Below are 22,037 nucleotides of genomic sequence, written 5' to 3' on the forward strand. Positions count from 1 at the left end.
ATATAAGGCTGCTCGCAAGTACCCCAGTAGCCTTCTTCACTGTGATGAAGGGCCATTCCATATCTTAAAGAAGGTGGGTGGGGCATCCCCACCCAACCTACAAGGTATGGCTGCCTTCTATACTCAAAACTCACCGTCTTCTATGTAAGCATGCTAAAGTCATACTATGATAACCCGGAAGACCCTAGCCAAGGTGAGTCAAAGAGAGCTCCTCCTGGAGTGATGACTTTCTACAATAAGGAGATGGAGTGTATATTGGCGGTCTGTGTGGTTTAATGCAGTGATAGTAGAAACTTAGTAAAATGAAGGAGGCTGTGAGGATTCGTGCGGGCATGTATTTAGTTTCACATTGATTATTCGCTGAGGAGATCTTGGGCACTTATACAGGGTCAAAGAATCCAAATAATACCTTTCAGCTAGATTTTTTGGGTGAGGTCCTAGGTTGTTATAAATGGTATTAGAGCGAATTCGGCTTATAGCCTACGTGGACTAAAGGACACTGCAGTCGGGTTCATTGAGGCTGACTACGGACCTATCGTGATGTTTGCAATTAGATTTGAATAGATTTGAACCCTTAACCTGACGAAAACGTCAGATCTTGAACGGAGGGAGTATGTAAGGATCCGTGCGGACGTATATGTAGTCCCACATCGGTTATTCGCTGAGAAGATCTTGAATACTTATATAGGATCAAGGAACTCAAACAATACCTTTCAGCTAGCCTTTTTTGATGAGGTCCTGGGTTGTTACATAGGCTACCTAATAGTGAAGCAAGTTGGGAACTCATTGAGACTTTGTATATTTCCATGAGCTAATTTGAGTATTTCATGAAGACATGACGAGGGTGTCGCTGGCTTAGATCGAGAAGAACATTACCGACCAAGCATTTTGTCAAATACTTTGCATGCATTCCTCTCTTAAGCATATGAAAAGGACACTAAAGAATTATAAGCTTGTGAAATTCTCTAGATTCCGAAGGATTTGGCAAGAAATTATATATTTTCTTGAATATTTCTACGTTTTTATGGAAGGAGGTGGGAAAGTCCTAAAGTGAGATTTAGAATGGTTAGATTTATAATACTTGCATATAATCTCAACCATTTTTTTACCTAGTAGTATTTATAACGGCGGTTTCATTGGCCAAATCATCAATCAAGAAATTTGTAACAGTTTTCAAATAGAATATATATATATATATATATATATATATATATATATATATATATATGTATATATATTCTAAGAAAATGGTAGGCTGATCTCGAGACAACTCTGTGCAAGGAATTTATAAGAGCCGTTTCATTGGCCAAATCATCAATCAAAAAATTTGTAAGTGTTATCAAATTTGTAAGAGTTCTCAAATAAAGTATTACCATATAGAAGGCATGGTATGTTTAAAGGAAGGAGAGCTGCTGAGGGAGTGTGGCATCTTTCAGGTTATGTATGTTTATAGAGAGGCAAGCAAAACTGCAGCATAGGTCGCTTTTTGCCGCCCATTTGAAAATTTTTTTGGACTCGTTCTATATTTGTTTTTCTTGACTTTAATAACGGTGCTTATGCAAAATTAGTTTGAGCAGCTGATTATAAATAATAATAATAATAATAATAATAATAATAATAATAATAATAATAATAAAAATAAATAAATAGAGAGAGAGAGAGAGAGAGAGAGAGAGAGAGAGAGAGAGAGAGAGAGAGAGAGAGAGAGAGAGAGAGAGGAGCACGGTTATTGCTCGAGAAATATTAAGCCCATGACAGGGCGCAGTTATTATAAAAGCTGCTGTTGTCTTGAAGTCGCGTCAACTATGTTATCCATCATTGATTCGCAGCATCGACATCACGTGACCTGGATTGCCTAATTTCTCGAGTTGCATGATGTCGCAAAATTATGGACTCTTTTTTTTTTTTTTTTGCCGAAGTAAATTATGGACTCTCGAAGAAATAAAGAAAGGCAGGCAGGTACCGAGTTATTCCCGTCGAATATTCCTATTCCTTTCCCCTATATAACGGCATCGTGCCACCTAACGTTCTAAATCCAAAGGAGGAAGGGGGGCTTCGGAGAGAGCGAGGGCGGGAGGGCCGACCCGGGGAAGGTGCGGAGAAGAGACTAGAATGACTTTCCTCTGTAAGCACCTATTCCTTCTCCTATTCCCATCTCCGTTCCTTTTTGTTCTCATCGATCCAGTTGTTGAACAGAGCTGTTTCTCTGCTTTGCATCATTTAGTCCATTAGGTTCCGTGGAATAAATTGTTTTTCTTGGAATAAATTGTTATCCCTTTAGAATTGTTTTGTATGTATTATTTATTTTGGGTGTTGTGGTTTTATTTGCGGTTGATATTTGAATGATTGCGGTATATTGCTTCAAGAAATGCTAAGATTGTTCGCCGTGCAAAATATGAATCCAGGCATGCTGTTGTACAATCTTCATGCGTCTTTCTTATTTTATTCTTTCCTGCATTTGCTGAAGAAGGGGTCTAGAAAGAGAAGTTAAAATGGCCCATAATAACAAGAAGAATAAATCCAGCACGCTTGACGATCTTGATTTGCACAGTTACTAGCAATTGTAATCTGCACAGCTTAAGCACGACATAATATTTGATTAAAGTATATAAATTTTTTCTTACCTTGGATGTGTGGGTTCTGGATATACTTTAGTTCTTGGATTTCAGTTGTCTGTAATGGAAAATCCTGGTGGTGTTAAAAAGCTCCATATTTGGTCAAGTGTGGCTATCGGCATGAAGACTTATGTTTGGGGGATGATCTTTTGCAGGGTTTCTCCCTTTTCTTCTTCTATCATTGTTCGAGGGGACCGTTGGGAGGCCATTCTACCCGCTACCAAGCAAAATAGACTATAAAGACAAACAGCCCTTGCAGACGTCCCGTCCATATAATATTGCTCATCGGGGATCAAATGGGGAACTTCCCGAAGAAACAGCTGCTGCATATTTGGTGAGTGTTTCATATGAAGCTATGACCAACTGCACCTTAAGTATCATTATTTATAGCTTTTTTGTACAATTGGATATGTACTATGTAATTGGAGCAGATTTGTATGTGCACTTCTAAATTATGCAAAAAAGCTTTAATGGCAATTTGGTTGCATAATCCTGCTTCTAAATATCATGTATCTGCACCAGGTTTGGATGCAAACAGATAAAGAAGGGTTCCCTAAAGAATTCAGTCATAAAAGTGAGTAGAAGACTATTCATATAGAATTAAGTCTTTTCTTTGTAAGTCAGCTGCTGCTTTAAACAGTTATTGGACCAAGGTTGGTGTTGATAAAGTAAGGCAGGAGCAAAACATTTATGACTGGAGATAGGGTTGAAATGATCCAGAATGCAAGAATTCATATCTGGCTTCCGGATTCCTAGGCATGAATCTATCTGGAAACTGACAAAAAAAAAATCTTAAGATGAATGCAATTACAAAACCAAATATTCTGATATGATTTGAAAATCCCATATTCTCAAATAAGTGGATTTAGAAACTGAATATTAGATAGATACCTTCAAGTTTGTAACTTATATCTCCCTATCAACTTCATTCTCTCTTGTTTCTCTCTCTTTCTCTCTCACAATCAAACAAATACCTACTAATGAGGGTACATACTACATAATTTTTAAAAATTCAAACTTTCTTGATGGATCATAGCCTGATCAATGATTTAAACGCATAATGGCACAGTGTCTTCTAGTTAACTTTGTGATTCAAAGAAGTAATCTATTATAATTTAGATATATACATATCTATAAAAGAAAACAAATGTAGTTTTTAGTTCAGGGACTGGACAATTTGAAGATGATTGGGTGTCAAAAGGAAATTTACTCTATGAGATTTCATGTTTCGATTAACTCAGGTCATATTGTCACAGTAACAAAATTTTGTTGAATTACAAGTTCTATCCTAGTTATGCCATTTTGTTATTTTAAATTGGGAAATTAATAGACATATTATCCTTTCTCTTCATTCTGGCAGAGAGCTATTGATGAAGGTGCTGATTTTATTGAAACCGATATTCTTGCTAGTAAAGATGGTTCACTAATATGCTTTCATGATGTAACACTTGATGATACAACTGATATTGCTGATCATAAGGAGTTTGCTCATCGTAAAAGAACCTATGAAGTCCAAGGGTCTAATATGACTGGCTTTTTTGTAGGTATGTTAACTTGCAATTTTCCTTTCTTGGGTTGAATAAACTGCATATCCTTATGCTTTATAAGGTGATATACATCACTCATTTTGTAATAATGAGTATAGATATATTTTTTGGGTCTCTATTTTTTGTTTGAACTTTGGAGCTTGATAATAACATTTATCTTATTACTAATAGCATGTAGAAATGAAAATGATTTTTTACAATGAAGATGCAGTGCAATGACCCAGCAAAATATGTCATATCTTGGTACTGAAAAACAATTTAGATATGTAGAGGTCCCTTGTACTACTAGATATTTAAACTTTGATGAACGTGAGAGAGTACTAAATGAACTTAATGAACTTGTTAGATGGTACTAACCAAGGGGATTTAGTCGAGAAACAGATACCACTTCAGCGACAGAGCTAAGTGGAAATGTTCTTCTAGTATATTAGGCATGTGTATGAGCACACAGACAGGCAAATATATTGGGGAAGTAGGGTGCAGGGTGGGGGTAGGAAACTCTTGTAGTTGAGAACGGGCATGAACAATAAAAGCTAGCATGATACATCTATAGCCAACCCCATAATTATGAGATAACACTTGGTTGTTATTATTCATCTAACTTCATTAAAAAGTTAACATGTTAAATTTTGGGGAATACAAAGGGTGTTGATTGAGTGACGAGTGTAAATTGGCATCTATCATGATTGAACTTTCCTATAGAAGAAGGGGCTTATCATTGATTTACAATAGCAAAGTTGACCTAGAAACTTTCAAAATGTAGTTTTTAGATTGGTTTCTGGACAACTTTCATGACGTGAATCGGATTTATGATCATGTGAGTTGATTTCTTGACATCACAAGAATTGTACCTAGGGGAGAGAGAGAGCTAGTCAAGGCATCCAAGATGCCTCTTTAATATACTTGGTTCTATATGTATGAAGACTCTTCAAGTTTTATAGGAGTTCATGAGGTGTTAATCAAGGACGTTACCTCTCTTCTTTTGTTGTTGGTTAGAAAGCAGGAAGAATATATGGGTGGGGAACTTAGTGGAAAAGGAAAAGGGAAAATAGGTTTTTTTTTTTCTTGAAAAATGCAAAGTTTCCTGGTCAACTAGGTATAATATTTCGAGTTTATTAATTTTCTAATGGAACAAACAAAAGAAAATTAGGTTTACCAAGAAAACAAGCTTTTCGAGCAATTTTTTGTGAAACCAAACAACCTGTAATAGGAATGTAAAGTTTTTCTTATAAGAGAAAACGGTATTTGTCAATCTATTTAATCATGGATTCAAAACCACCAGAATAGGATGGTACGAAATTAGCACCAGTGAGGGTGTTAGGATGCTAAAACAATCTACACCGGTACATACAACACATACCAACAGAATTGTACCTACTATACTGGTTGATTTCAATAGTTTTTTTAATCCTTCTTGATGTTTCTAGTTTTGGTACATACTATCTGCACCCGAATGTGTTGTTCCGATATAGAAGGATATGAGATATGGTAGTAGTATTTAAGACCTTAATTTAATCTATACTTATCTATTTTCACAATTTCTAGCACCATGATATTTAGTACTCTCTCTCTCTCTCTCTCTCTCTCTCTTTCATTTCTTTCTGCTTCGGATGATTCTATTCCTTATTTTTTGCTTCATTTCCCTTCTTCCCGATACTTGATAACCTATTAACTATTAAGAGATTTCTTTTCATCAAAATAAAATATATTTTTGTTCTTGATTTTTTTAAAAATTTTATTTTATGATGATTTCCAGTTATAATTTAACAGTGATGCCAACACATCTAAAAACCTAATATGCGTAGATGGTTATTTAATGTTTTTTGGTTTAAAAAAGAGCTAATTTTAATGCAGCTTTTTGTCTTCATTGTTAAATAGACTAATATTCTGATTTTTTGCAGTGGACTTTACACTTAAAGAGCTTAAAACATTAAGGGTGAAGCAGAGGTATAAGTTCCGAGACCAACAATACAATGGTGAGTTACATTTTGGAGTAAATATGCTGGGTAGCTTTATATCTTATCATAACCAAGGTGTTTAGTGAGTTATCTCGATGCAAAATTTGGTGTATTGGCTGAGTCAAGTTCCATATTGTTGCCCAAGGTGACAATCCAAGAGGGGGGGGTGAATTGGTTTCTTCTAAATTTTTGGTACTTTTAAAACTTTCTAAATTAAGTGCAATGGATGCTCTCTTAGGTTATTTAAGTGAGTTAATCTAATGCAAGAAGAGAAGATAAAGCAAGAGAAAATGAAAGCACAAACACAATGCAAACACACCAATATATAGTGGTTCGGTGCTCTCCTTAGCACCTACGTCCACTCCCCAAGCGTACCCTTGGGAATTCACTATAATCTTGCGGATTACAGTTGGATTGTTTTCCGGGCTCACAATCCAAAAACCTTGTTGGTTTTACGGGCTCACCAACGAACCTATACACTTGGTTTTCCGGGCTCACCAAGAACCTTGTTGGTTTTGCGGGCTCACCAACGAACCTATACAACTTTGGTTTTCCGGGTTCACCAAAAACCTTTGTTGGTTTTGCGGGCTTACCAACGAACCTTTGTTGGTTTTGCGGGCTTACCAACGAACCTTTACAAAGTGTTTATACAAATGAAAAGAAAAGATTTAAACTCCTAGATGAGCATATAAAGCAATATGAACAACAAGAAGAGTTAGAAAGAAATTATCGCTTTGAAGTCGCTTTGCTCTTCTTGGTCAAGGAAGCTTCACTCTTCAATGGGGGAAGGAGCTCTTAATGCCTCTTTGAATCTGCTCAATCCCTTTCTTTGATTCTTGAATGAAGCTCTTGATGAAGCTTGTCTTGCTAGGGTTCTCTCTTGAATGCACTTGATGTATTTTCCCCAAAAGCTTGCTTCCTCTGATGAATACTCCCTCTTAAATACTTCTCCAACCTCCAAATAGTCCTTTCTGACCGTTGGATTGAAGAAACTAGCCGTTTATAGCCGTTGGGAGTCCAAAAAGCATTTCTGCACAACTAGCCGTTATGTTCAGCCCGTGTTTGGGTCGGCTCAACCTGTCCTTGGGTCGACCCAACCTTCACTTGGGTCGACTCAACCATTTCTTGGGTCGACCCTCTCAGAAAACACAGAAACTTGAAATTCAGCCTTCTGTTGCCTTGGGTCGACCCAACCTTTCTTTGGGTCGACCCAAGGTCAGCTTCAGAAAATTCAGAGCCTTGAATTTCAGCCTTTCTTCACTTGGGTCGACTCAACCTTTCTTTGGGTCGACTCAAGGTTTACTTGGGTCGACTCAACTTCTTCTTGGGTCGACCCTCTCAGTAAATCCAGAGAGCATTCTTCCTTTGCATTTTGAGGTTCTTTGGAGGTTGGGTCGACTCTTGCTTACCTTGGGTCGACCCAACTCACTGTTCATTTGTGCTGTTTTTGCAGGAGTGTGCCAGATGATTCCTCGATGTGCCGGGGTCGACCCAATCAACCTATGGGTCGACTCAATCCACACTTTGCTGCATTCTCAAGATTAGTTTCATCCAAATGAACAAGACTATATATATATTTCCAATTAAGCAAATGTACTGAGAGCAATGAACTTATAAATGAAGTATCAATTTTAACTTATAGCATACTCTAGAGAATTGCTTGTTAATCATCAAAATAACACTATCATCCTCAATCTCCCCCTTTTTGATGATTACAAAATAAAGAGTATAAGCCTATTGATACTTGTCTTTAAAATCAGTTTATAAAAGGGATTGAATTTCAGAATTTCAGCTTTTCATATATATAAGTGAAATCTCCCCCTATATCATTCAAAATTTGCCAATTTGATTTTTTGAATGGCTCCCCCTTCATTTATAATTCATTAGCAATGAAACTTCAAAAATTTGAGATAAAATAAGAGTTTCAGCTTATGTATCGGGGTGAGAAAGGAGCGTGCCAAATTCTGAATTTATATGTGCCAAATTCTGAATTATGATAGAAATTTTTGATTTGATGATTTTCATTGTTACAAATTGCTCCCCCTTAGATATGTAAGCTTTCTTATATGATTTTCAATTTGTTTGCCCATTTATTTCTCTTTTCTTTTCATAACTTCTTTACTCACTCTTTCTCACAAAAGTAATACTCTTTCTTCTCCCTTTATATACTCTTTCCTTCTCTTCTCTTTTATATACTCTTTCCTTCTCTTCTCTTTTATATACTCTTTCCTTCTCTTCTCCTTTATATACTCTTTCCTTCTCTTCTCCCCCTTTTTGTTATCATCAAAAACATATATATGGGAAAAGATGCAATAAAGAACAAACTTCAGACTTCATTGATCAAAATAGGAACATTTTCATATATTAATGCTCAAAATGATGAAAAGTACAATGTTCCACAATCAAGATTTAAAGATATAAGGGAAAGACAAGATTCATAAGGGAAAAAGCAAGATACATATGAGAAAAGGCAAGATACATACGAGAACTAGATTTCTAGCCTAGGCTCTAAATATAGATGCTAAGATCAGCCTAGGGAGACTCTAATTGAGAGTGAGAAATAGGGTTTTCGGAAGAGGACAAAGGGTAAACAGTGCCCTAGATAGCTCACGGGTCCCCCTTTTAACAGTGGGGTCCCGACGTTGGGTCGACTCAAGAATTTTCTTGGGTCGACTCAACGTTGGGTCGACCCTATTCTGGGTTGGGTCGACCCAAGTGCAGAATTTTTCTTTTCTCTTCCTTTTTGCTTCTAAAAATTTTTCTTGCTTCCAATCCTTATAAATTCTTTCTGGGACAATGATACATGAGTAAGGAATCTATAGATTACAAGTTTGACTCATGTTTCATAGGTTTTTAGAAATGGGAGGAATGTATCATGAGACTGCTTGCTTCCTTTTATATCTCTTCAATAAAACGGATCACATATGCCTAATTTCCTCCTTAGCGTGCAGAATCTATCTTCACTCAAGGGTTTTGTGAATATGTCGGCTAATTGTTTTTCAGTGCATATATGCTCATATGTTTCCATTTTGCACATGATCCCTAATAAAATGATATCTTATTTCTATGTGTTTGGCTTTAGGAATGAGATATTTAGAATATAAGCCAGAAGTGATCTCTAAATGTAGATTCCAAAGATAGTTTTGAAATCAAGTGTAGATGGAATCTTTTTCAAGTTATTTCAAGGAGTATCAAGAATAATATTCAAAGAAAGCACGAATGAAAATCCAATATCCTCCTTTTTTTTTAATATATTAAGTATATAGCAACATGAGAGCAATCTAATTAATTTTTAGAGTATAGTATAAGAGCAGATAAAGATCAAAACTTATATACTCAAAAAATATAAGATTATGTTGAATCCTTAATTCTTAATGACTTCAAAGTTCTTTCATGATATAAAAGTATTGGAGCATAGATACCAAGACATGAATTTATGCAATGTAGGATATATAAAATTCAGAGCATTGAAAGTTCTTTTAAACCTCTCTTAAAGACTTTCTTTTACTCCTTTAAAGATCATAGCATCAAAATCAATTAAAATGAATTGGCTCATGATTGAAACACTAAAGTGCAAGCCAATAAGAGCTCATTAGTAGATTCCAAAGTAAATTTCCAATACTAAGACAAATGGAATCCTTTTCACTTAGTTTTCAAAACAAGTGATTTACCAATTAAGTACAGATAAAAATCCAACTTTCAAAAGATATTCAATGAAGCACAAAGTTTAATACCACTTTACATTTAGTATTCTTTCTCTTATCTTTAGTTGAATTTCAGATTTTAATGATAAACGTGAATAAAACTGAACCTTTATGATATCAAGAATGTAGAGTGATCTAGAGTTATTCAAAATTTATAGCAATCACTCTTTTTAATCTTTTAAGAACAAGTTATGCTTCCTCTTAATCTTTGAGAAAATGTACTGAAATATTAATCAGAAAATGATTCATTTGAAGCTCAAATTCTTTCAAGAGCATTTACATTTTCTTTCTTTTAAGAATCATTTGAGTGAGCTGAAATATTTCTAGACTTGAGATCATTCACTCTTTTAATAATATATATACATATATATTTTGATGAAAGTCTTTAACAATGTAGGAGAGGAAAAAAAAATATATAGATGACCATTGAAGTATATGTATTTATAGAACTCAATTTCTTAATCAAGGTTTTTCAGCAATGTATATATGAAGCACAATAAATCTTTTCAATATCAAAATAAAATCATATATTAAAAAATATTTGTTTGCAATCAAGATCATCAAAAGACACATCATTCAGACCAATATTAGTACACTTTGAAGATAAGAAATGATATGTTTCAGATGCGTATCAGGGCAAGCAATCAAGGCATCAGAATTATTCTATTTTTCTTAAGCTGTAATTTTATCTAGAAATTCATATTGAGTTATTCCCCAAAATGATGCAATCATTGAAGCATATAATGAAGGTTACAAAAATACAATGATAGAGGCATTTTTAAATTAAGTTTAAGCTTTTATACAACATCAGATTCTGAATTTCATAAAAATTTTCAAGGAGCCTTTCAGGATTATAATTTGAGATATGCATCTTCTACATTGTAGCTCATCTTAAATTATTAAGATTGAAGACACATATTTCAAGAACATTAGAGCACATCCAGAATCTTTGTAATTCATATTGAATTTTGGTACAAATTGGAGGATATTATGTACTAATGTTAGGCAAGATAAAAGATATGTCAGAATCAATCCATTTTGCCTAATTTGCAAATTCAAATTAAATTTTTTTTTATTTTTCAAAATATATTCATTAAAACAAAATGATGTTGTTGTTGGTAATAACATGTTTCAATCAAAATTTATAGGCATAAAGCATTACAAGTTATATCTAGGAAAGATCTTTGCTATTTGAATATTGAAAACACATAATTCAAAATATGCAAAACATAACAAGCATGTCATGGATCAAAATCAATTCTTTTCAAATAAAATTTTCTTTATTTAAATACAATTTAGCACTGATTTTATCCTTAAGGTGTGTTTTCAAGTGATTCAAACTTCATTTGATTTTTCATAACCTTCTTATATATTTTTATTTATTTATCATTCATTCTCCAAATTTTTAATTTCTTTCTTTAACCATTCAATGAACATTTTGATTATCTTCATTTATTTTTCGGTTTTACTTTTCTATGCTCTATATTCTATTTGCTCCCTATCCGGTGGAGTTGGAAGGGGCACGAGGTACTACCACTAGCCTCCCTCTTGTGCCGTCCCTAATATGCCCTGCACCGAATAGTTGGGTCAAATAGTGCCGGGTACTACCACTAGCCTCTCCATTGGCACCATCCCTATAATGAGCAATGTAGAAATGTTAAACTATTCTATTTAGCAACAAGATATTCACTCCAAACTCTCCCTATTTAAATATAATTAATTACGGATTTTATCCCTTCCAAAAGAATGTTCACACAAGTCTCATAAATATGCTGAATATATTATGCTTGTGCTGCTTTTACTTAAGATTGGAGTATTTACTTAGCTTTTACTTCTTCGGAGCAATGTTCATTTTCTTTTTCTTTATCTCTCTCTCTTTTTGTTATTTTCAAGTAGTTACATGAAAGAGCAGAATAAAGAATTAATCTAATATGCTGCATATAAATATATATCATGCAAACAGCATTTTCATTATGCCCAATGATTCATAGCTTATCACAAGTTATTTTGAATTAGAGATTTGAGGCATAAACTTGTGTATTTCATGGTTATGCATTATATAGGAAAAAGTAAACTTCAATTTAATCACACCATGAAACAATCATCACTAGCATGAGAATGAAGCATGATATCAAGATGATCAGCAATTAAAGGTTTAATCATGCTACCATATAATTTCAGATTATTGATTTTGCTCAACTAACTCACAAGAGAAGAGTTTAGATTACCAGTGTATTTAGCATTCTTCAAGCCAAATACCTTTTAGATTCTTTACACCCTTGGCTGAAGAAAATCTCTCTCCTTTTTTTTGTTTGCAAAGGAATGTTTATTGTATCTTTCATCAAGGTGTCCTTCAAGTTGAAATTTCTTGCTCATAAATCCTGTATCATTAATAAACTCTTTTTCTTTCTTGAAGGAAAGTCATTAGTTTCTTCAAGATACAAAACATTCATACAATATATTTCTTTAGCTAGATGACTCAACATAAGATATGACAATAATTGAATATTAAGTCACTTTACTCAAGAGATTGTCTAAATATAAGCAAGCACAAGTCACTTGAACTAAAGAGATAATTTTATTAAATAATATGGTTCAAGGACACCCATGTGAGGCAATAGGAAGATTTATCAAAGTCAAACCAATTTTTTTTTTTATTTTCAGAAGCAATTTAGCTTAGATTCTATTTGCTTAAAATAATTATCAATAAGATATACCAGTTAAGTTTTAATCAAGTTATTTTAAATAGTTGTTTCTATCAAAATTCTGGTTATGATTCGGCTTTCAATACAAATAATCTTGTTTTAGAGAGATAGGCAATTTTCTTTTAGATTAATTAAGATTTTATATTTGACTTATGGGAGATGGTTCAAAGGAATTAATATTCATACTTTTAGAATATTTTTATGCTCAGATTAAACATGACGTGTTAACATTAATCAATAGAATTCGAGATAATTTTATGTAAGGATATTAATCATTCAATCAAGGATACAGTGATTATACTAAATGAGACACTTTAAAGATCAGATTTATTAATCTTAGATTTTTGAATAGTCTTGAGAATTACAAAAAAAAATCATTGTTATAAAACTTTTTAGTAGAATTTTCATTATGATCACGACACATTAATCATTTATGATTGAAACATATGATGCATACATGCGACTTATAGAGTAAATCATAATATATTTCAAATAATCACATAAGGAATGAGTGATATTATGATAAATTATACTCATACCTTCACAAATAATGAAATAAGATTTCATAAGTATTATGCTCAATAAAGTTTTAACATGAAGGTATGAAATCAGCATCAAGTGTTTATACTAGAGAGGAAATTTAGATTTTTGTAAACTTGAAGAAGAAGGTTATATATATATCCATTCATTGTTTTCTTATCATGATGCAAGCACTAGAGAGTTTCATGCTAAACTCGTTGAGATAAAATTTAACATATGAGGCATTTAAAAACTTTGATGCAGAGAGTATCGTAATTTCATAAAAAAGATAATTTCAATACACGAAGTAGAATGTTAAACCTTATACTAAATTTAATGAATAAAATGAGACTTATCTTTAATTATGTGTCAATGCACCCATTTGTATGAAAATTTCATTTGTTCCATGGGTAGCTTGGCACACCTACATCTATACCCTCATATTTTTCATTTTGGGTACCCAAGCTTGCTTGGGTCCTTGAGGGTTAGTGCATATGGTTCCTTTTGGAATCCAAATTTGTTTAATCGTAATAACTTTACCATTTGATTTATTCGAATTAGAACCATAAATAAAGTTTTTATGCCCAATCTTTTTATATTTGAAATAAGTTATCTTATTTGATGGTTTGCTTGGCAAATTGATAACCTTTTTCTTTAGGGTTTTATTATTGAGCAAAGGAATCCAGCCAAGTCTTGATTTATCAAAAACAGCATGTTGGCTTTCAAACATCGTTTTTAATTTTTCTGAACTTACAGTGAATTTGTTAATAAAAGATTTTAATTGGTTGATTTCTTCATTTAGGTTTTGATTTTCTTTAATTAAATTCTGATTTTTCTGAATCAATTGTTCTGAATTTAACCTTAAGCTTTCATTTTCAGAATTTAGTTTGTCTTGTATTTCAGCAAAAGAATTTCTTTCTTTTGAAATTTTTAGATTTAGTTTCTTAGAATTTTTATTCTTCATAGCTAGTTTTCTACATTCACAATACAATTCATGAAAAGCATTTAATAATTCATCATAAGAAAATTCTTCTTGAAAATCATTTGATGTAAGAGTAGATTCAGATTGTACCTTATCTTCTTGTGCCATAAAGCACAAGTTAGTTACCCCTTGTACTTCTTTGGAGCTAGTATCATCATTGTTGCTCCTAACTTTTATTTTCTTGCTTGACTCTTCCTTGGTCAAGGCTTTCTTCCTTTTTATCTCTTTCTTACTTTCTTCTTGCTTCCTCTTCTTCTTTGTCTTTAGGAAGCTTTTGAATTTTTCGGTGTTTGGGTATGGATCCTTGTTTTCATCACCGAATTCTTCATTTGTTGTTCTTTCTTCCGGATTGGGAGATTCAACATCGTTTTCTGCAGGCTCACTGTTAGTATGTAATTGAAGCATATGTGAGCTAAACAGAATATTGTCATAAATATTTTCTAAAGTATCCCAGATTTCCTTAGCAGATAAACATGCAGAGATTTTATTAAATTCAGTTTCATGGATAGCACAATATAGTATGTTCATAGCATTAGCATTCAATTGTGCTAAGTCTTTTTCATTAATAGTGTGAGAGAGTGAGTGAGGGCCTCTAGTAATGATGTACCATAATTCATAGTTTGAAGCTTGAATGAATATCCTCATTCTAGCTTTCCAATAAGTGTAGTTTGTGCCATTAAATAGAGGTGGTCTATCAATTAATTGTCCCTCTCCTATAGAACATTCCACTTGGATTGTCATGATCTTTAACTCTTGATTGTGAGATCAATGGGTACTATTAGAGCACCTTGCTCTGATACCACTTGTTGCCCAAGGTGACAATCCAAGAGGGGGGGTGAATTGGTTTCTTCTAAATTTTTGGTACTTTTAAAACTTTCTAAATTAAGTGTAATGGATGCTCTCTTAGGTTATTTAAGTGAGTTAATCTAATGCAAGAAGAGAAGATAAAGCAAGAGAAAATGAAAGCACAAACACAATGCAAACACACCAATATATAGTGGTTCGGTGCTCTCCTTAGCACCTACGTCCACTCCCCAAGCGTACCCTTGGGAATTCACTATAATCTTGCGGATTACAGTTGGATTGTTTTCCGGGCTCACAATCCAAAAACCTTGTTGGTTTTACGGGCTCACCAACGAACCTATACACTTGGTTTTCCGGGCTCACCAAGAACCTTGTTGGTTTTGCGGGCTCACCAACGAACCTATACAACTTTGGTTTTCCGGGTTCACCAAAAATCTTTGTTGGTTTTGCGGGCTTACCAACGAACCTTTGTTGGTTTTGCGGGCTTACCAACGAACCTTTACAAAGTGTTTATACAAATGAAAAGAAAAGATTTAAACTCCTAGATGAGCATATAAAGCAATATGAACAACAAGAAGAGTTAGAAAGAAATTATCGCTTTGAAGTCGCTTTGCTCTTCTTGGTCAAGGAAGCTTCACTCTTCAATGGGGGAAGGAGCTCTTAATGCCTCTTTGAATCTGCTCAATCCCTTTCTTTGATTCTTGAATGAAGCTCTTGATGAAGCTTGTCTTGCTAGGGTTCTCTCTTGAATGCACTTGATGTATTTTCCCCAAAAGCTTGCTTCCTCTGATGAATACTCCCTCTTAAATACTTCTCCAACCTCCAAATAGTCCTTTCTGACCGTTGGATTGAAGAAACTAGCCGTTTATAGCCGTTGGGAGTCCAAAAAGCATTTCTGCACAACTAGCCGTTATGTTCAGCCCGTGTTTGGGTCGGCTCAACCTGTCCTTGGGTCGACCCAACCTTCACTTGGGTCGACTCAACCATTTCTTGGGTCGACCCTCTCAGAAAACACAGAAACTTGAAATTCAGCCTTCTGTTGCCTTGGGTCGACCCAACCTTTCTTTGGGTCGACCCAAGGTCAGCTTCAGAAAATTCAGAGCCTTGAATTTCAGCCTTTCTTCACTTGGGTCGACTCAACCTTTCTTTGGGTCGACTCAAGGTTTACTTGGGTCGACTCAACTTCTTCTTGGGTCGACCCTCTCAGTAAATCCAGAGAGCATTCTTCCTTTGCATTTTGAGGTTCTTTGGAGGTTGGGTCGACTCTTGCTTACCTTGGGTCGACCCAACTCACTGTTCATTTGTGCTGTTTTTGCAGGAGTGTGCCAGATGATTCCTCGATGTGCCGGGGTCGACCCAATCAACCTATGGGTCGACTCAATCCACACTTTGCTGCATTCTCAAGGTTAGTTTCATCCAAATGAACAAGACCATATATATATTTCCAATTAAGCAAATGTACTGAGAGCAATGAACTTATAAATGAAGTATCAATTTTAACTTATAGCATACTCTAGAGAATTGCTTGTTAATCATCAAAATAACACTATCATCCTCACATATCCTATATTTGATTAACTAATCTGGGTATATTTGGCAAAATTGGAGCCACCCCAATGTGATGAGCAAGTATGTTGGATTAGGGCTATGAATCAAATTAGAGCACCTGAATGGCACCATTGCCTGTGACTTAAACTGACCTATTCTGTTACTTTTAGCATGCATTTTTATGGCTTAATTCTTGACAATTTTTTCCTTTTGTGCAAGTTGTGATCTTTCATTGTTATAAGAAAGGCACACCAAATCAACCCGAACTACCCGGTTCGGGTTGTACCAACCTGAACTGGCATGGTATAGGGTTAGTTTAGGGGTTTGGCTTGGTAAAGGATTTGAGCCAGTTGTACCAGCCTGAACTGAGCGGATTTGGAGTAATTCAGGATGGTTTGGGCCGCGTTTTTCCCATTTTCCTTCTTTCTTTCCCCTTTTTCTTTTTTCCTTCCTTCCTTTCCTTTTTCTTTTTTCTTTCCTTTCTTCATTTCTTTATTTTTCTTCTCCCATCTTTCATTTCTTCCCTTTTGCTTCTTCTTCTTCCCTTCTTTTCTTTCCTTTTCTTCTTTTCTTCATCTCTTTCTTTCCTTTTCTTTTTCTTCCCTTCCTTTCTTTCATTTTCTCCTTCTTTTCTTCCTTTCTTTCTTTTCTTTTTCTTCTTCTTCTTCTTCCTTGTGTGGATGGGTACTTTATCCGGGGAATAAAATGCCATAAAATTATTCAAAAAGTCTGCATTACCAAACATTAATTATACATGGAACTGCTAATGTTAAACTCATTCAAAAGTATTTGCAATATCAGAAACAACTTCCAGCATAACATTTTCATTGAACTCTTAATTCCATATTTACAATCCACTATCCTCCATTTAGGTCTCATTTGAGATTGTTGTAGGTTGTAGAGCTTTTGTATATATCTCTAGATTTTAGAGCTTTCACTAGTAGAGTTTTTTATGAAAAGTTGTTTACTATTTGGTAACTATTTTCTGAAGTGTTGTAGAACTTTAGCATTTGCTTGATAACCAAACTAAAAAGTGCTTTTAGTATCGAGAAATGATAATAAAAGAAATTATATAGCGATTTCAATTGTCTAACTACTAGTACTATCAACAACTATTATTATAAAGTATTCTTAATTTATAAATTATTTATTTTGATATTTAATCTAATAATATAATAAATAATAAATTTTAAATTTATTATGAAATATAATGATTATAAAATAATAATATGATATTATTATTTTAGTATGTTATAAATATAATATAATAATGTTATTATAGTATAATAACACTATATTAATCTAATATGATTGTTATAATTTAATAATGATGATAGTAATATAGTATTATCATAATATAATATAATATATTGTACTATATTATGTTATATTGTATCATCAAAAATTGTTATTATAAAGTATCAGTAACTTGTAATTTTTTTTAAAATTAGTTTTTTTAAAAAATTTCATTGCGGGGACTCGAACCAGCATCTCATCTAACAAATAGTTTCTCGTCACATCTCAAGCAGAGCTTTTGCCCAAAATCTATAAATCCTACTAGATCCTTTTGAGCTTTGGAAGGGGTAGAAAACTATTTCAAAATTTTTACCAAACATCTCAAAATCATCCAAAAGAGTTTTTGGCCCTCCAAAAGTGCTTTTTATCCCTCCTAAAGCAATGCCAAATGAGACCTTATATCCAATAGTATTTGTTTCTACTTGATCTTTGGTCAACACTTACGAGGTCTTAATAACATTTAGATACAAATGAGATATGTAATTTATTTTTTTTATGGAGAAAGCATATTAATGATTATGCACCACTTCACTCTAAGGGAGGAGTCTATTGTTGAACAACCTGGAAGAAAACAGATCAGAAAAATAACTCTTAATAGTAATATTATGTATCGTGTTTAATAAAGAAACATGTCATGCGGGAACCTTATATCCTAGAAAAAGTGCTCCACCCACACACATAGACCTACATCAAACTACATGTAAAAATTAAAGGAAGTAATCAATTGTTTAAATATGTTGATGACGGATCTAAGATGATAGTTCAGTTCTGCCTCATAAAGAAACGTAACCTCATGGATGGACTTGCTTCAAAATGATCATTTGTTTAAAAAAAAAACATTGAGCAATCATAGAGTCTTTGCTATTATTTTTTGACGAGTCCACAAGGATTGAAATCTTCATAATAAGACCAAACCACATGGCTCTATGCTGCAAAATTTTCTTAATATCTCAAATTATTAAATATTGCAACTGTCAACGGGATAATTCCTGGAATAACAAATAATATATTTGGAATATTCAATATGATTCTAGGCAAGTATCCATGAATAGATGTTTACATACGTAGGCCGAGCAAAAACTAAACAAGTATTGTTATTAACTAAAAGTACTTTGAACATCCATAAACTATAACCGGGTACTTCAAACAGTAACCAAGGCTTAATTGGATACTTCAAAGTTACAATGCAGTACTTTTAAACATCTACAAACCTTAAATTAATCCTCAAAAATAAAAAAATGAAAAAGAAAAAACCAAAATATGTTGTACCAGTATTGTACTGATATGCATTTAGGTGCATACTTGGTACTGAATCTGGGGACCTTCGTTATAACATTTCCCTTTTGTGGGTGACTAAGATGAAAATTAGTTTTCAATTTGATATTACATGACTTAATAACAATAACTGACTTTCTTCTCATTTATGGCAAGCAGGGAAGTTCCCAATTATCACATTTGAGGAGTTTATTGCGATTGCTCTAGATGCTGATAGAATTGTTGGGATATATCCAGAGATCAAAAATCCAATTTTCATCAATCAGCATGTAAGTGACCTTCACATTTGTGCACTAAAATTATGAGTTATGACTATCCTGAAATATAGAATTTCTAGGATCACTATTATTATTTCAAAACAAAGACAATAACCTAATAAAAACTGGCTATTGAACATAACATTATTTTGTGGGCTACTCTGGTATTGGCTTTGTCCTCCAACTGTAGACAAATGGAGATCGATGGATACCTCATTGATTACATGGACTTGATTACCAAGATCATTCAACATATCTCATCTCGGTTTACTGCACCAAAGGATGTGATTTCAAGTTCTTTCATGCTTCTCTGTAATTAGACAATCTCTCTTTTCTTTTTTCAAGTACATGTATCACTCATATCTGTCGTATACAAAATGAGGATCCATAGGAATCAACTTACTAATTTCTTGACTAACTTAAACGACTTCTATTACATTAACCGTTCAACTTCCTTCAACTAGTTTTTATTTTATATCTTAATGAGATTTATTTGCTCTTTATTATGTAGTTCTATGAATGACCTACTGCTCTTTCTGACAGATCAAATGGGCTAATGGAAAGAAGTTTGAGGACAAGTTTGTGGAGACGCTACTGAAGTATGGATATAAAGGGGCATACAAGTCAAAGGACTGGGTAAAGCAGCCAATATTCATACAGTCCTTTGCTCCAACTTCTCTAATTTATATTTCAAACATGACAGACTCTCCAAAGATCTTCCTAATTGATGATGTCACTGTTCCAACTCAAGATACAAATCAGGTTTCGCTTTTCCCTGAGATGATATTCTACTGGATAATAATTTTTCATTGAGATTTGGACTCAGCATAATGATGAATTAGAATTTACAGTCGGTTCACCTTGCAAAAGAAATATAAGATGCTTTGTTTATATACTATATGATGATTCTGTGATTCACATTCTCAATGGATGGATAATTTGGTGAAACTATCTTTCGTGTTGTTGTCTAGACACTGTTCTCTGATGATTTATTACATTACGAACCATTTTTTCCCTACTTGCTAATGGCTCATCTTGTGCTGTGTGCAGTCTTATTGGGAAATTACCTCAGATGGTTATCTTGAATATATAAAAGACTACGTGGTTGGGATTGGACCATGGAAGGACACTGTTGTTCCTCCAGAGAACAATTATTTGACTACTCCCACTGATCTTGTTGCAAAAGCACATGCTCATGATCTTCAGGTGAGATGTTTGAACATATGCTCATTGTTAGATGCATTGGGTAGTTTCAGTGCTTCATGTGATTATGTAAACATTAACATGGCTTTCTCAACATCAGTTCACAAGAATACTGTGTGAACCTCAAATCTGCTTATCTTTGCACTTACTGTGACTACATATAGGCTATATGGCAGCTCTCCAGGTCTTCATCTGATAAGATGACCAGAAAGATACTTGAAAATTTGAAAATAAGAGCATGCAAAATATTTCTATCTGCAGGATTAAATTTTAATGTTTAAACTTATAATGCAATGTTGAATCACAATGTGTTCTGAAATAAGCAAATGATCAGTTAAACATACATAAACATACGTGTGTGTAGATACATATATATGAACCACTCTAACATAAATTCTTATGTCCTACTTTTTGATTCTTGGTTATCGTTTGCTTAATATCATCTGCCTTTCATCTGTACCATCTTTAGAATGGACTTGAAGTTTCTTGTAATGTTTGCCACCATGTTAATTTCCCCTGGTCAACTGCTGTAGGATGTTAGAGCAAATGCTTACTCTTATCAGATGTTGGTGATTGCAGGTGCACCCATACACTTATAGGAATGAAAACATGTTCTTACACTTCAACTTTCATCAGGACCCATATGTTGAATATGCTTACTGGATAAAAAGGATTGGGGTTGATGGATTGTTCACAGATTTCACCGGAAGCCTTCATCAGTATCAGGAATGGGTAGCTACATCTGCCAAAGATGAAAAGGATGCTTCTAGCTTATTGCATAAAATTTCACTTATGATATCATCTTACAGGGGATGAACATTTAGTCAAACTAAGGTGTTCGTTTGCTCTTCAGATATGAACTGTTGTAAAAGTTTCCAAGAAATCAATTTTATCTGCAAACCATTTCTTTTTTATCTAGTTAGATACATTATCATTGTTGCCCTCTATGAAATTTTATTGGTTACATGTTTTCCTCTTTCATGAAATATTGGGAATGGGTCGGAATGAGTTTCCCTAGTTGGTTTTGTGAACTTCAAACCCTGACATCTTCCCTGCAATTCCCTTCTTTCCTTGCTCAGGTTCATTGGTCTTTAATAAATGGGACAAGGCTTTTTGCTCCTTTATTTTTCTCAAAAAAAATAAAAGGATGAATGGGTTAATTGTCTATGAAGACCTGTGATACATACTTCAAATGGTAACTATCTAGTGAGTTGCAATTAATTTGTGATTGTGAAAGAGCAAAATTAGGAAACGCATGTAAAAATTGAAAAATGTACTTGGAGGACATGGTTCAAAACTTCTCAGTAATCAACATTTCCTCATCTAAGTTCATATATATATATATATATATAAATTCATGTTTCAGAATTTGTTTATCATGTCTTCTGAAAACTGAGTAGTAGGTGATCGTAGCTGAGCGACAGGGCATGGGTAGTTTGCTTCTGAGTTATGATCAGATTTAAATTGGATTTATTGGCCGTAGTAGCAAATTCCAAATCAGGTCTAGATGCATCCAACATAGTTAAAAATTTATCTACAAACAGGAGTAAGACTTGATTGTGGTGTGTGGCTTGAATTTGACCTTAAAGAGTTTAGAATGCAGTGACAGTAGCGGCAGCTTGAC

The 22,037-nt window shown here is 33.8% G+C and overlaps 1 protein-coding gene across 2 annotated transcripts; it reads left to right on the forward strand.

The window, feature by feature from the left end:
- Positions 1-2,023: 2,023 nt before the first annotated feature.
- LOC103718210 (glycerophosphodiester phosphodiesterase GDPD6-like) lies at positions 2,024-21,379 on the forward strand. 2 transcript variants are annotated; one of them, XM_008806917.3, is made up of 8 exons: positions 2,024-2,125; positions 2,771-2,949; positions 3,976-4,159; positions 6,064-6,138; positions 19,113-19,222; positions 19,754-19,972; positions 20,261-20,416; positions 20,993-21,379. In XM_008806917.3, exons 1-8 carry the CDS (start codon positions 2,113-2,115, stop codon positions 21,227-21,229), a joined length of 1,173 nt encoding a protein of 390 aa, XP_008805139.2. In that variant the 5' UTR covers positions 2,024-2,112; the 3' UTR covers positions 21,230-21,379. The 2 variants fall into 2 exon arrangements, with proteins under 2 accessions (XP_008805139.2, XP_038982060.1); XM_039126132.1 differs by lacking the exon at positions 6,064-6,138.
- Positions 21,380-22,037: the final 658 nt, after the last annotated feature.

This window comes from Phoenix dactylifera, chromosome 4, assembly GCF_009389715.1.
Source record: "Phoenix dactylifera cultivar Barhee BC4 chromosome 4, palm_55x_up_171113_PBpolish2nd_filt_p, whole genome shotgun sequence".
NCBI lineage: Eukaryota > Viridiplantae > Streptophyta > Magnoliopsida > Arecales > Arecaceae > Phoenix > Phoenix dactylifera.